Consider the following 14,329-nt stretch of genomic DNA (forward strand, 5'->3'; position numbering starts at 1 on the left):
GGAGTCCTGCAATGGGATGGAAGGAGTAATGTTTCCAAACAAAGTTTAAAATAACTTTTGAGGTTTCCTTTACTCTCTGCTGGAGTGGGGAAACACTACAAGCATATAGAAGTGTCAGCTTTTCCTCCTGTTGCTCATCCTCTTAGAAAAAAAGCGTGGAGCTTGCACAGAGCTGGGGAACCTGAGAACTGGACATTTCATTCATTTTAAGGATGACTAAAAAGGAATGAATTTAGGCTGTTTAGAAAAGTATCAGCTCAGATGGGTGTGTCACAAAATAGGAGCTCCCAGAGCAGCAGTGTCAGAAGAATGTCTGAGTAAATTAATAATTTTTTCTGTCTTTTTTTTCTTATCCCCTACAGATTTACTTCTTCAACTGAGAGTTTAGGTTCCAGGAAAGGAAGCTCAGTGTCATTAAGCTTCTAGGGCAGTGACTTCAATAGAGTTTATTATGGTTTTTTAAAGCCTGATTGCTTTTTAAAGCAATAATCCAAGCCTTGTTCTGATAAGAACTGCAGTTTTTAATTGTCTGTGCTACAAAGCATTGTATTGTTTCTTTTTACTTGATACACAGCTTTATCTAAAAATGTGTTGCTATCATAGAAATAAGAAAAAATATGTTTAACTGATGGCTTTTTTTTTCTTGCTAGCAGACACTTGGGAATTCTCCTCTTCCTCTGCCAACCTTCCTGGCTCTTTTTCTATCAAGGATGTTTTCATTAGGAGTTTGGTGTTCTCCCATTGTTTGACATTTTCCTCTAGCTCTAAATAAAACAGTTTAAACCCATTATAAAGCAAATGATCTCTTCCTAAAGGATTTTAAAAGGCTACCAGAAGATGCTTGTTTCCTTTTTTAAAGTATAAGGCTTCCTTCAGATTAAAAAAAAAATAGTAGGGACAGGAAACTGTTTTTGCAGCTGAGTATGAATATAAATGTATATAGGCTGCATTGGTCTTTCTCCTATACAAAATTTACCCCCATGAGAAGTCAGTGAATTCAATATCTTCAATTGAGGCTAAATTGTGATGTGGGGAAGACAAGCACCAGGCACATCTAGACAGGGTGAGCAATGGATTTTAGAAAGAAGGGAGGGGGAGCTGCAGAAGGTGCAAAGATCAAGGAAGATGTGTAAGAACAGAGGATATTTGTAAATAATGGAAGATGTCTGGGAAAGTGCCCTGGGTCTGGGATCTGACCCTCTGATCTGTTACTCTGGGGAATGGTGACTTGCTTCAGGGCAGGTTTAACTCAACTCTTCACCCACACACTCAATGCTTACATCTTGTATTATTTCTTCTTACTCAGTCTATTTACTCCTTGTTTTCTCTGTGGAAGAGAGTAAGGTGCTCTAAAGTTTGGAGATGAAAAAAATGGACTGGCTGAGGAGAAAAGCAGAAAGAAATGAGTAAGAAAAATTTCTTTGAATGGGAAGAGGGGTGATGTGCCACCACCATGCAGATGTTTGGTGGAATGTGGCTGCTCCATGGCCATGTGGAACCAAAAATTCATTGCCATCAGGGAGCAACTACATAAATGTGTTCTCTAATGGATCCACCTACCTGGGAAAGCTACTTGAGAGCAGACCAAAGTCATAAATAACCTCATGGGTATTTTTTCTGGGGGCTGACCCAGCTGAAGACACTCTTGCTGGCAGTGGATTGCAGAGGTTTTCCAGTGCAGCCAAACTGGTAACACTGATGGGACATTCTGGTGTAAACAAGCTGGTAAGACACCCTGCTGATTTTGCTGGTCATGGGATGATGCTGCCATTTCTCTGGGGTTTTTTGTGCCCTTCCAGGAGAGCCACAGTACCCTTTGAATAATGCCAGTAGGTTTTTGTTCCCATCAGGGACCTTTGGTCTACGACTTAAAACAAAAAGGCAGCAAACAAAAGAAAACGAAGTGCACAGAAAATGTCTGTGCAAGGGCTGCTCACACAGAACTAAAGCAGCTGATCCCCAGCATCCCACAGGACAGGGATTTCAGGCTTGCAGTTCCCAGATTAGTGGTTCTCTTGTCACTGAAGTTGTGGGTAGCTTCAGAATGACACATGGCTCGGCAGGGTCAGAAAGCTGCTGCTGCTTCTGCCGGTGCTGGTTGCAGTATCTGCTGTGCCTGCCATGGGCAGCAGAAATATCCAAACAAAAGTGCTTTCAAAACCTTGGCATTAGTGATAAATTTATTCTCCCATAAGGTTTATCTAAAATAAACAGGAAGTTAATGAAAAGGTTGTCTGTGTGAAATGTCACACAGCAGTGTGTTCCACTGTGACTAATTACAGATTTTATACTGATTTTTCCCTGATGCCATTTCTTTTGGACTTCCTTATGGTGCTAATTTCAGTTTAACAGAGCATAGCATTAAGCAACAAAAGCTCGATGGTGAGAGTAGCACTGGGCTTTCACAAGCTCATCAGAAGGCTTTGTATTTTGAATTAGTAAGCCACATGACTTGTTGGAGTTTGAATTGATCTTTGCAGAGGTGCCATGCAAGGGCTCGACTCCTGAAAGCTGGAGAAACCATCGCCCTGCACAGAACATCCTGGGGACCCCTGTGTAAATCAGCTGGTGAGTTGAGAACAGACTATTATGCCAGGTTTATTTTGTGCTGGCAAAGGAACCTGAAGGCCTGTGGCACACAGGGTTTTTGTGCCCCTCTTTTTGTGCCCCTCTTTTTGTGCCCTGATTCCTTGGGATCAGGCATTCCTGCTGGAGCCACGTGGCAGCGTGGAGGAGCACGTGCCCTCCTCGGAGCAGGGACTGTCAGGTTGTCAAGGGAATGTAGAAAGGAAGATAAAGTGCTTTTGTGTGGCTGCTTGCACAGGGTAGCAAGTGCAACAAGCACAAAATTAAACAATTATTTCAATTGTAAGGTGTGAAAGCGCAGTCGATCTTTAAGATTGCAATCCATTTTCCAAGTGTTTACACTGCTGTTAGACTGCAATTATTTTGGGCTCTGAAGTCCCAAATCAGAGGATGTAAGAGATTTTATTGTTGCATTTCCTTTGGCTTCCTGGTACTGACTTCATTACCATGGTGAGGGGAAGTGGCAGAGCACAGCTGATGCACAGCACCCTTGGTTAATTTGGTGCAGGTTAATTGAGGGCAAACACCAGCAAGGGACAAGTAAGGTCTGATTTGTTTTGCACCTGCTTTTTCTGCATTTAACCTGAGTGATGCTTTCAAGGGCACCCTTGGTCTCTCATGTTTTCAGTCATTTGGCCCCCTCCAGCTTTAATTTATAACTTCTTACCATAAAACACTCACTGAGAGTGGTTTGGCTCACCAATATCAGAGTCTTAACTCGTGGCTGCCATAAACAGACAGTTCATAATGTTCTTTTGGACCTAGGAACTAACTCTGACTTAGAAGAATGTATTTTTTTCCATTACATGGTCTGTTCAAATAGTACCTCAGTGCTCATTTCTGAATTAGTTCTTTAAAAATATATATAAAGCAAATAATGCAGCTTTCTCTGTTTAGCTCTTACAACAAGTAGCTCTCACTCCCATTTTTGCTGGACATCCTGATTTATTTCTAATTTTGAAAAATGGTAATTTCCCTAAAGGGCCTCTGGTGCAAGGAGAGTTTCTTTGGGTTGTGCTAAATTGATTTCTAGGCAAAGGTGGCACTTTTGGATGCTGTCTCTTATTTCTAGTTTCGATAATCACCCCACATTTTAAGTGATCTACATCTCTGTGTTGAAGGGGATAACATGAATAATGATGTCAGGTGATAACAGGTGTAAATGCTGCAGTGAAACATGAAAACTTTACCTGCTCTGCCAACACTTGGTCACATGTTATGGCAAAGGCCACTGTTCCATGTCCCCTGCTCTGTATCTGGCTACAGGCTGCCATTTCCACTGTGCATGTTCTACTTTATTCCTTATTTTCATGCTGAAATTCAAAAGTGAGACTAAATATATTACACAGCACTGCTTTGGCCTGTCTTGGAATGATGCCCTGGGTGTCTGCAGCTTGAACTGCTCTTACTGACCTCTGTGGCTGCCAGCAGTGCCCTTTGGCCAAAAATCTTCTCTCTAATTGCAGGCGTGTGTGCAGTGGTAATTATCTCCTGTGTACCTCAGGTACCACACAAGTGCCTGGCAAAACAAGTGCTGTCCTGAAAATGTAAGCAAACAAATGCATGTTTTTGTAGGTGCATCGAGCCTTTGCAGGAAGGAATCATAAAAACTTGTACAAACACGAAGAGAGGCATAATAATAAAGGGAGAGGGGTTTCTGCTTGCAGATTTGGACAAATCTATGGCAGTGGTTCAAAGGGAGCCAGGAGAACACTTTCTGTCAGTGATCTGTGGTGCCTTGGGAGGCACTTGGCAATGTGGGACTTGACCCTTGCCCACACTGGGGCATTTGGGTCGTTCTTTCCTTCCCCTCTGAGTCTGGGTGCTCTTCCAGCAGAGCACAGGTCTCCTGCAGGTCCTGTGCCCTGTCTGCCAGACCTGTGCAGACACTGCAGACGACCTCAGGCTGCTCAGCTGGCTCTAAATGACTGCTCAGCTGCAGCATGGAGCCCGTGGTGACCAAGCCAGTGTCACTCCACTGGCCACCCCAGCCACATCTCTGCTGGCTCAGCTAGGAGCTTAGAGACCCAGCAGACACAGAGAATCCTTCCCCACATCCTCTGGGTTTGAAGAACAGTTACATACATGATAAAAGCAAATCAAGTCATTTTTATAATCACAGATGAACGGAGGCAGGATTAAGATAGGGGAATGCTCCACCTCTGAAGTACTTCTGAAAGTTAAGGCAGCATTTTAAAAAGTCACCAGTACTAATTGTTTAATTCTTACTTTAGCTGAAAATCACACTCATGTCTGCAGGGACTCTACACTGGTATGTAAAAAGAGAACATGGTCTGTCCTCACACCCTTTCCATGAGAATCACCTTCCCCAGAAGGCTGATACATTTCTGTAGTACAGTTCTGTACTGGCATGTTGGCTAATTAATATGCAGGACTTGTTTCTCTCCCCAGTAAAAGATTTAGGAATTTTAAGTTTTTTTTTTCTTTCACCTCTTTTTTTTTTTTTTTAGCATCTGATTCTAAGAGAGAGAAGGAGGCTGGAATGGGAATTGGATACATCATCCTCATTGCCCTTGCTGTGTTTGGTTTTCTGCTGGGAGTTGTGACCCTTCTCATTTTCCAGTACCAGCGAAAGACAGGAAGATACAACCTCAGGATCAAGTCTGACAACTTCAGCTACCAAGTGTTCTATGATTAGTGATTCACAGGTTACCACATGTAAGTACTCAGTTATGATCAGTTGCATTTTTTAGCTGTTTATCTCTTCTTGAAATTGTGAAATATTTGTAGATGACCATCTTTTATATGAGACTATTTGAACCTACTGTCCTTTTTGCTTTGGGTAAAGGCCATATAGGTAAGAAAGAAATTCCTACTGTTCTTCCTTGTTTTCAAATTATTTAAACTACAAGAGGAAGAAGACAGCATTGTGTCCTTCATCTTCCTTCATAGCTTTGATCTCAGAGTAAATGGCACATCACCTTAGAAAACACCAATAAGCATTTCCACAACAAAGCCATGTAATGTAATTTTGTAATTACATTGTAATTTTTGAGTTTAAACCACTGACTAGTGTAATGAAGGAGAGAAATTTTACTACTTGCTTTATAAATTTTCCTCAGAATTTACCCCTTTCTGCAAAAGCTTGGGTTTGATTATTATTTTTTGAGATTTTTTTGAGAAAGTAGTGGGATGTTAAACATAAAGAACTTGAAATATTGAGATGCATAAGCAGTGCTTACATGTGCCTGCAGAGAGTCTGAAAACCCAGCTCTGAGCAGACTTAACCACTGCCACATGGTCTTGGGAATGTAACACTTTTTCAGGATACCACAGGGTTCAGCACTTTTTCTGTAAAATTAGTCTGTTCTAGCAGCTCAGCATCATTTGCATGCTTGTCTCTTTAAGAGGAGGAGAGAGAAGTGAGAAAGCTGGCAGGCTGAGAAACAACACCTAACACCACTTCACAGCTCAAGGATGTTTGCTGTGGATGGAATTCTGTTCCTGGAAACGGGTTTATTTGCCATTATTGCCTGAGTTAGTCAGTGACCCTTCCCTGGTGCAGGCCTCCCACAGGACAATGCCATGGCCTCAGTAAATGCACTGGACACATCCCCACGGCTTTTGCAGATAATTCATTTCAATTCACTGAGCACACTGGTGTTTAATACACACTCCAGGCACAGGGCAGGGAACACTATCCCAGCTTCCTGCTTGTAAGTCTGGAGTGGTCACATTTAGCTGTGTTTCCATGTCCTTCATCCCAAGGCCACCCTCTTACCCATCTCTGGGCAGCTCCTGGGAGATGGCTGCAGGTGAGGGTGATGCTCTGGTGGCTTCCCAAGGGCTGCATGTGCCAGGAGCCCCAAGGGAAGGTACCTGGGACTCCTTGGTGCAACTCCAGCAGCTGAAGTTCCATCTACAATCCCACAATTGGCTGGGGGATACAAATCCCACCACGGAGCCATAACCCAGCAAAAAGGGCATATTGAGGTTCATTGACTTAAAACCTACACATGAAATCTCTGAGTCTCTCCACGGAGCAAGAATGGCTTCTCTTGCATTCATCATTCTGCTCTCCTGAGTAATACCTCGTAGTAATGGGAATTCTGGAGTTGTGCAAAGATGCTGGAGCATAAAGGATATTGTCAGGCTCATAACACTTCTACATCATGGTGGAGCCTCAGTTGATGGCTCCCTTTTGGAGCTGGCACTACTCAGCTCTTCTTTCCTATGTATTTAATGTCTTTGGAAGGGAGTTGATTACCTTTCTCAACCCTGATTAATTTGGTTTATATTTTTTTTCCTAGTGGGATCATATCTCATCACATGGAGAACTGAAGTTGGTCTTCACTCAACATTGGCTTTTCCTTCTCTACACAACACTGACTCTTTCAAATTAATGTAATATATAAAAAGCTTCTATACCCCCTCTCTCCCCTCCACCTCTTTTTTCCTTAGCAATCTGGTTCTTCCCTGGTATCCTAAGAATTCTTTGTGACAACAGTTCCAGGTTGAAGTGAATTTTGGCAGTTTTTCCATTGATAAAATAGAAGGGAAGAAAACAAAGACATCTGGCTCTCTCTTCGAGTTTCAAGATCTGGTTTTCTCCCTGTGACGTATCACTATGTGCTCATCTTAGCATCCCTTGTGCCATTAATATTGACAAGCTGCATGTTTCCATTGATATTCAAGGAAGTAAATCAGCAAACCCTCAGAGGGATCTCTTTATCAGTTTGTAATTTGCTGTTTACTCAGGGTGAGGTTGAAACTTTGAGCTGCAACAGCGTTGAAGAGCTAATTGTGCAACGCCTTAAGTATACAGAAGTTGGGGAACAAGCCTTGGACTTGCCACCAAGTAGGGAAAAGCCACTGTGGATCTGGGGCTTAACCTGCTCAGGGTGTTCTTCAGCATGAGTTTTTGAATTTGATTCATTCTGTAATTGACAAGGTTTCAGTGGAAAAGAAAGAAAGGAAAAAAAAGAAACTATTTTTGTTGCTGGCAGCCCATGTTTTTTCCAGATAAATCAACTGGCACCTGTGTCTTCTGCTTAATTAGACCCTAATGACTGTGCAGTCAAGCCACACACTGCTGCCCACCTGAGAGCTCTCCAATTGCAAATGAAGAATTATAAATTTGACCTGAATTTTGCCTGGGTGCAAGACCGTCGGTGCAGCAGCACAGGCTCACTTTACATGGTCCATTGGGCACAGCAACATTCTGCTCAGCTGGATAAACTGGAGCCAAAATCTCCTTATGCAGTCAGCATCCCCTGCAGGGCTCTTTCCTGGGCTGCTCTTCTCTGCTGCCCCAAATCTCCACCTCAGTGAGTGTGCTGGAAGATGGGAGGTGAAGAGGTGTCAATAACTCGTCCCACCAGCCCTTGGTTCTGTTTGCTGCAGTCACTCCTCCTACACAGTGGTAATCTGCTGTGCCTGGGTCACATCTAAGTTAGTAACTTATAAATAAATTCCTCCTTAAGCTCAATGGGCACCATTATAAATAACTCTTAGTGGAAAATGGTCCTTAGCTTGAAGTCATGAATGTTTCTAGTAGTCATAGCACTGAGGTGCTGATTTTTGGGTACAGAGTAGCATAGGAAAATGGCTTTTCTATCCTCCTAGTCCAATTTCCATTTGGGTAAAAGACTTCCACATTTGGCAAAAGGTTGTACTGATTGATTTTGGAGTTTTTATATATACCTTTTAAATATATCAATCAATTTCAGAATAATCATTTGCATTCTACTTTAGATTCAAGTGACTCTATAAGGAGTAAGACACTTTGTTTTGACTTTTCCTTATGGAAATAAGAGTTACCAGATCCTGATCTAAAAAAAAAAAAAAAAAAAAAAAGTCCATTTAGTTGTAAGTGGTGAAACTATAAATTCACTTTGTAGTCTTGGTCTGACGAACGTGGAATCATAGAATGGTTTGGGTCGGAAGGACCTTAAAGACCATCTAGCTCCAAGTCCCTGCCATGGGCAGGGACACCTTCCACTATCCCAGGGTGCTCATCCTGGCCTTGGACACTTCCAGGGATGGAGAGTCCACAACTTCTTTGGACAACAACATAACCATTAGTTCTTGTTATGTAGGAGACTCTTAACTTTTGCTCAATTTGCTGTCAAATGTGAAATGTGTTTGCCTTCTGCACTGAGTGACAAGATCAGCTATTTTACTATAAATATTTTTCTAATTCTTAGTAGTTACAATCCTGAACTTCTTGGAGGTGACAGAATTAGAAATCTGCCTGTTGATTTTGGTGGAGCTATGCCATTTTCAAAAGCTGACCACTACTCCTCAGGATGAGATGTGAAACAGTAGCTTGTATTGCTCAGCAGAAATACTTGACACCTTGCATGCTCACCAGAAACTGTTATTTGTGACTGAGTCTGTTTATAGGAATTTTGATATCTTAATAAAAGCAACCTTGTAACTTATTGTTGACTTCTGTACTGTTATGTTTTCCTGTGTGATTTGGTCACAGGTATTAAAGACGTGCACTTGGTGGATGTGGCAGCTTCTGAACTGTTCCAGTATCAGTGTAATGTTCAGAAATCACTGCAAACATGACACAGGACCTTATCCAAACCCCAGTGGACTGCTGCTACCACCAGCAATATTCCTGTACCTCCTAAGGGTCTCTTTCTTCATCTTTACAAAGGACACTTTAGTTTCATCCTTTTCAGCAAAGACAACCAAAAGAGCATTCAGCATTCCCAGTCCAATTTACTGCAGCAATGTGGTGATTCAATCTGAAACTACTGTCACACCAGCCTCCCCAGGTGTTTAACTTGCACAGCTCTGACAGCTGCTCCAAAAGAAGAACTGGGTGCTCTTTGCTTGAATAAATAGGTTCTTAAAGAATGGCCAGCTCTGCACAGCTCCTTTATCCCTAAAGGAAGTTGTCCAGGGGGTTGTATCCACTGATTCCTTAAACAACTGAAAGTTTGGTCTTTTAAAATTCAGTGTTCTGACTCTTTGCCTGGCCTATATATCTCAGCTTGTGAAACTCACCAGGGCATGATCACTGCAGCCCAGGCTGCTGCCAATGTTGACATCTCTACCATTTAAAAACATAAATGTAAACAAACAAACATATAAATAAATATAAACAAATCCCCCAACATTCATTTTATCTGTGCTGGTAAGCAACAGGTGTAGAAATGCTTCCTCTCTCTTTGCATTATCACTTGGATTAAGAAATTAACCTCATTGTGCCCCAGAGCCTCACTGATTGCTTTCACTGAGCTGCTTTTCCCCTTTCCAATTTGGCATTGCCCATATTCTCTTCTTTCAATGAAGCACTGTCTCTAAATAATTATTTAAAACAAAGGATGGAAAATATGGAGAAATGAAGATTTAGTTTTGACTTCTCAGACTGTTTCCTAAGAAGCACTTTAGGCCAGTGGGGTGCATGTCTAATGTCCATTGTTCACTGAGAGCACAACACTGCTGACACCTGATGCAAAACACTCACCACTATTCCTTTCCCCCATATTATAATGCTGCCAAATTCTGCTCCCAGTGGGGTTGGGAAAAAGCTGAGATACTGGAAAATTTCCTCATCCATTAAGATATAAACAAATCAGGTTTTTAATACCTGTTTGGAAAGTTTTCTTGCAGGCTGCGGAAGGAAACAAAGGAACTGAAAAAGTTTGGCTGCAATTGATCTAAAACCATAATGCTGAGTATGATTTAGTCAAAAGCCTAGAGCAGAGAGCCTCCTAATGGCTTCCCTGATCCACAGGCAGAAAATTCTCTTCTCTGCCTCTCCTGCCCTCCTTTCCCTAGAGATTTTTCCTCTGAAATCCACAGAAGGAAGAGTTTCAGAGACCTAACACAAATATTTACACACTCAAAACAACCATAGTGCAAGTGTAAAAGAAGAATCGAGAAAAAGCCAGAATATTTGGAGATGGCAAGGAAAAGCTCAGAGCAAAGAAGTTCAAATTCTGTAAGGAAGTTTCACTAATAAAACACTGGTGTAGTGCTTGCAATGGATCTCAAAACATCCACTCACAATATTCTCTTTAAATCAGCTGGTGTTCAGTCCTCTCTATGATGAAGGCTAAAAAAATTAGGATGGTCAGGGTAAATGAGTGTTTCTGCTTAGAAACTGGATTTGGGGAAATAATAACTGTAAGGAATGAAAAAATATTAGTTTTATCCAACTATCTTTTTTGTGTGTTTAGGTGTGTGTTAGAGAAAGTTAAGCACATTTAGGAATACTGCAATTTTACAGTGCAGAGAGATCAATTTGAGCTCACCTTTCCCCCCTTTTCCTCTCCCTGTCCTTACAGAGGAAATATTAGTAAAAGTGTTTTTTTCCTAGGTAATTTTCTCACATATAAAAATATTTAATACCTTCTGGAAAATTACAAGCAGTTGTAGGAACAGGTGAAGTAATAAAATTTTATTTCAACGGTGGTTTTCTCCTTTTCCTGCTTTACTACAGAAGTAATCAATTTCAAAAGAAAGTGGCATTTCTCTTCCACGATATTTCTGTTTAAACCCATAAAGAACACAATCATTTGGCAGCTGCTTTTCTTGGAGTTGCTGGGTGTCTGGTTTTGCTACAGGTAACTCTGAGGAGGACCAGAACCTAAGGAAAATGAGAAGAGAAAATAAGCTTTTATTACTTTATTGCTGATGCAGTGAATATTTGGTAAATTGCTGCATGGGACTTTTACTCTTTCCTCACCTGGATCAAGCCTTTGGGAAAATCCATGGAAAGAATTGATATAAGCATTGAGGAGTGCTTGGGACCTGCAGGTATGGTGGCATTATGGAGTTGCTTTCACTGGCATTTGGAGGCAGATCAGACATGGTTCAGTAGGATTTGAGGAGCTGCATTCTCAGCAGGCTGACACAAATCCATCCCAACCAACCTTGCTCTCTCCAGGTGACTCTGAATTCCAAGAAGAGTCTGCCTTCCCGACAGAACCATTTGGGTAGAATTTTCATTGAGGTGTAATTATTCCAGCAAACAATATCACAGCATCCTTGGGAACGTGCTGGCAGCTACTAACACTACTGACAGTGAGGATTCTTCATGGCTTATGCTAGGAACACTGAAACTCTGCAAATCCACTCAGGAAATGTCTGGCTTTGCCTCTCAGAGTGTCTGCAGCTTTGATATGGAATGTTAGCCACGAACAGTGCTCTCATTTATTAGCTGCCCTTGGCATCTGGCAATTTGAAAAGATGAAGGAAGGGATTCACAGCAATATTTTTGAACAAATACAGCTGTTATTGGTACATGGAGACAGAAGGGTCGTGTGTTTGTTCTCGTGCCAGCCTTGAGAGGCTAATTACTGAGTGTTACATATCAACAGTGTTCTCAGGATTATTCCAGCACATTGAATTGTGCTCTGTATCATACCTGCCCAGTGAGCAAATTGTCCACTGGGCTACTCAGCCAAAAATGTGAAAATATGGAGGAATGTCGCCCTGTTCTTTTGAGAGTTTTAAAGTTCTTCTAAAACTTCCTATGCCTTCTGATATTTACATATTTCAGCTGAGTTTTCTCACACACTGTTCATGTAAATAATGATTGTTTTGCATTCTTCTTTGTGAGTGGAGAGAATTAATGAACTGTTGGTTTGACCAGTGTGGTTGGAGAGGTGGCAGCTTCACCCTCCAATCCACTGTCACTTTTGCTGTTGTATATATAGTGGAGTCAGAAAATAAAGTTTACCTTTTTAGGTTCTTTTTCTTTCCTTTTACATCTAGCCTGCTTCTGTGAGTTATTTCGTGTCACAGTGTGACAGAGGAGCTGGAATTCAGAATGTCACGTTTACTGAATCCAACTTTAATTTTTACAGAGCAGCTCTGAGGTGCTTTGTGTGTGTCTGTAAGGAATACATCAGGAGTTACAGCTGAACAAGATGCTGTTTGCTTCTGGGCATGTTTTTATTGTCCCAGAAAGATTTTCAGCTGATAAATTGTTTGAGACTACACTTTGTAGCCCACATAAAAATCAGCTGGCTTAGTCACAGGAGCTGGTAGATACTGCTGCAAATTTCCTGAGTTTCTTGGCATTTTTTTGGCTACCTGTTAGCATTTATCTGACTACCTGTTCTCCTCCTTTTCACTTGATTAGCTACAGCTGTGACATCAAATTCTTGAACAGGAGAAAGGCACCTCTGTTTTCTGAAAGATCAGTGAGAAGCATGACCTTGTGAAGTTTAGTCTCTTCCCTGAAACGACATCTAAGGATTTTACATGCCAGGATGTCCACGCTGTGTCTTTGTCCTATATCCTGGATGTCCTGTATCCTGCACCTCTCTTGTGACACAGCACTCCCAAAGAAAACACAGTTCTTATGTACCTCTTCTGGTACTCCCTATACAGATTGGAGGCTGTGTGGCCTCCCTGAGAAAATGCATGTTTGGCATCTTCCAGGCTTTTTATTTCTAGCACTTCCCCCAAAATTTAATTTCTTAAACTGATTCTGGGTTTTTCATGGGATAGAGCCATACACACCAGAGAAAGGAGCACCTGGGGTGGCCTGTGCTACTGTCTCACTGCCTTCCTCTGTTGCAACCACAGGTGGAAGTGTTTTCCCATCCATATGAGCAGCTGATATTTGTGCCATGTCTTGGTGTGCTGCATCTCTGCTCCTCCTGCTTTGAATTCCCCAGTGCCACTCAAATCCATTCAGCTGCTGTGACTGCCTCTGGCACCTGTCACTGAGAGCAAGATGTGACACACATGTGCCTCCCAGCAGCCTTCATCCAGGCCTGTGCAGGCATCTGCTCAACTTTTTCAAGGAAATTCAAAATTAAGAGATGCAGTTTGAAGTTAATGTGATGGTGCCTGGGTTTTTTGGAAGTGGGTTGCTGAGTGAAAACACAACCTCCCTTTGTGCAAGTTGCTGATATTTGAGGTAAGTCTTCATGGCAGCTTCTTGCTGGAATTCCTGCTGCATTTGGCACATGATGGATGAAGCAGGAGATAGAATAAAGGATGAAAAAACGCCTTAAATTGTTTCTGTGATTGTACAGCTTTTCTTTGTTTAGGAACAGGTATTAGTGACTGTCAGCTGAACAAACTATATCTGTGCTCTAAAGTCACCTGCTTGGAGTTTGTTTTCTTTCCCAGTCTCCATAAAGATGCAAACAGATCTGTCTCTATTTTAGCACTTCCTGAGGGAGTCAGATGGACCCTGCTAACCTACAGAATCCCTTAGCCATGCTCTGCACATTTACTGACACAGGTTTACTCAGGTTTTCTGTCTAGTTACACACAAAATCTGCAATTACAGCTGCTGGTGCTTCGTGGTGCCCTTGCAAACCAACCTCACATTATTAACATGCCCAAGTAAAATCTCATGGAAAGTTTTACTTCTTTCCCCCTGCCAACGCAGCCTTGACTAATTCACTCAGCACAGCCAGGTGAGTTAATGTTCTGTACCTGTTTCCCAGTCTTCTGAGCTCTCTGCTGGGAGCTCACAGTGGTGCCTTTGGGCTCTGCTTTGCTAGGAGAGGACCTGCAGTCCCCAGGTGCAGCCCCTCTCCCTGTACAGCTGTAAGCAGCTGTTTTCAGTAGGTACACAATAGGGATTTGAACTGGCAGAGAGCAGGAATCTGGCAGCTGATAAAACACCATCCTCTGAGGTCACAGCTGACCAAGCACACCTTTCTCCTGGAGATGCCCTGGTTGAGGATCAGCCATCCAGTCCCTGGCCCCTGGGCTGGCAGCAGGGGCTTCTCCTGCTGAAGGGAGAGGGCAACCCTTCCTCTGCCTTTCCAACTGTTCTCCCTCCTGCCAGCAG

General features: G+C 42.3%; 1 protein-coding gene across 1 annotated transcript in view; it reads left to right on the top strand.

The window, feature by feature from the left end:
- UMODL1 (uromodulin like 1) overlaps nt 1–8,974 on the top strand; it is a 50,364-nt gene extending 41,390 nt beyond the window's left edge. Inside the window, exons 17-20 of the mRNA XM_053932831.1 lie at nt 2,481–2,572; nt 2,628–2,631; nt 5,072–5,265; nt 6,858–8,974. Of these exons, the coding sequence (XP_053788806.1) occupies nt 2,481–2,572; nt 2,628–2,631; nt 5,072–5,245 (270 nt within the window). The 3' untranslated portion in view covers nt 5,246–5,265; nt 6,858–8,974. The remainder of the gene's footprint in view (nt 1–2,480; nt 2,573–2,627; nt 2,632–5,071; nt 5,266–6,857) is intronic.
- Nucleotides 8,975–14,329: the final 5,355 nt, after the last annotated feature.

Source organism: Vidua chalybeata, chromosome 2 (genome assembly GCF_026979565.1).
Source record: "Vidua chalybeata isolate OUT-0048 chromosome 2, bVidCha1 merged haplotype, whole genome shotgun sequence".
Classification (NCBI taxonomy): Eukaryota; Metazoa; Chordata; class Aves; order Passeriformes; family Viduidae; genus Vidua; species Vidua chalybeata.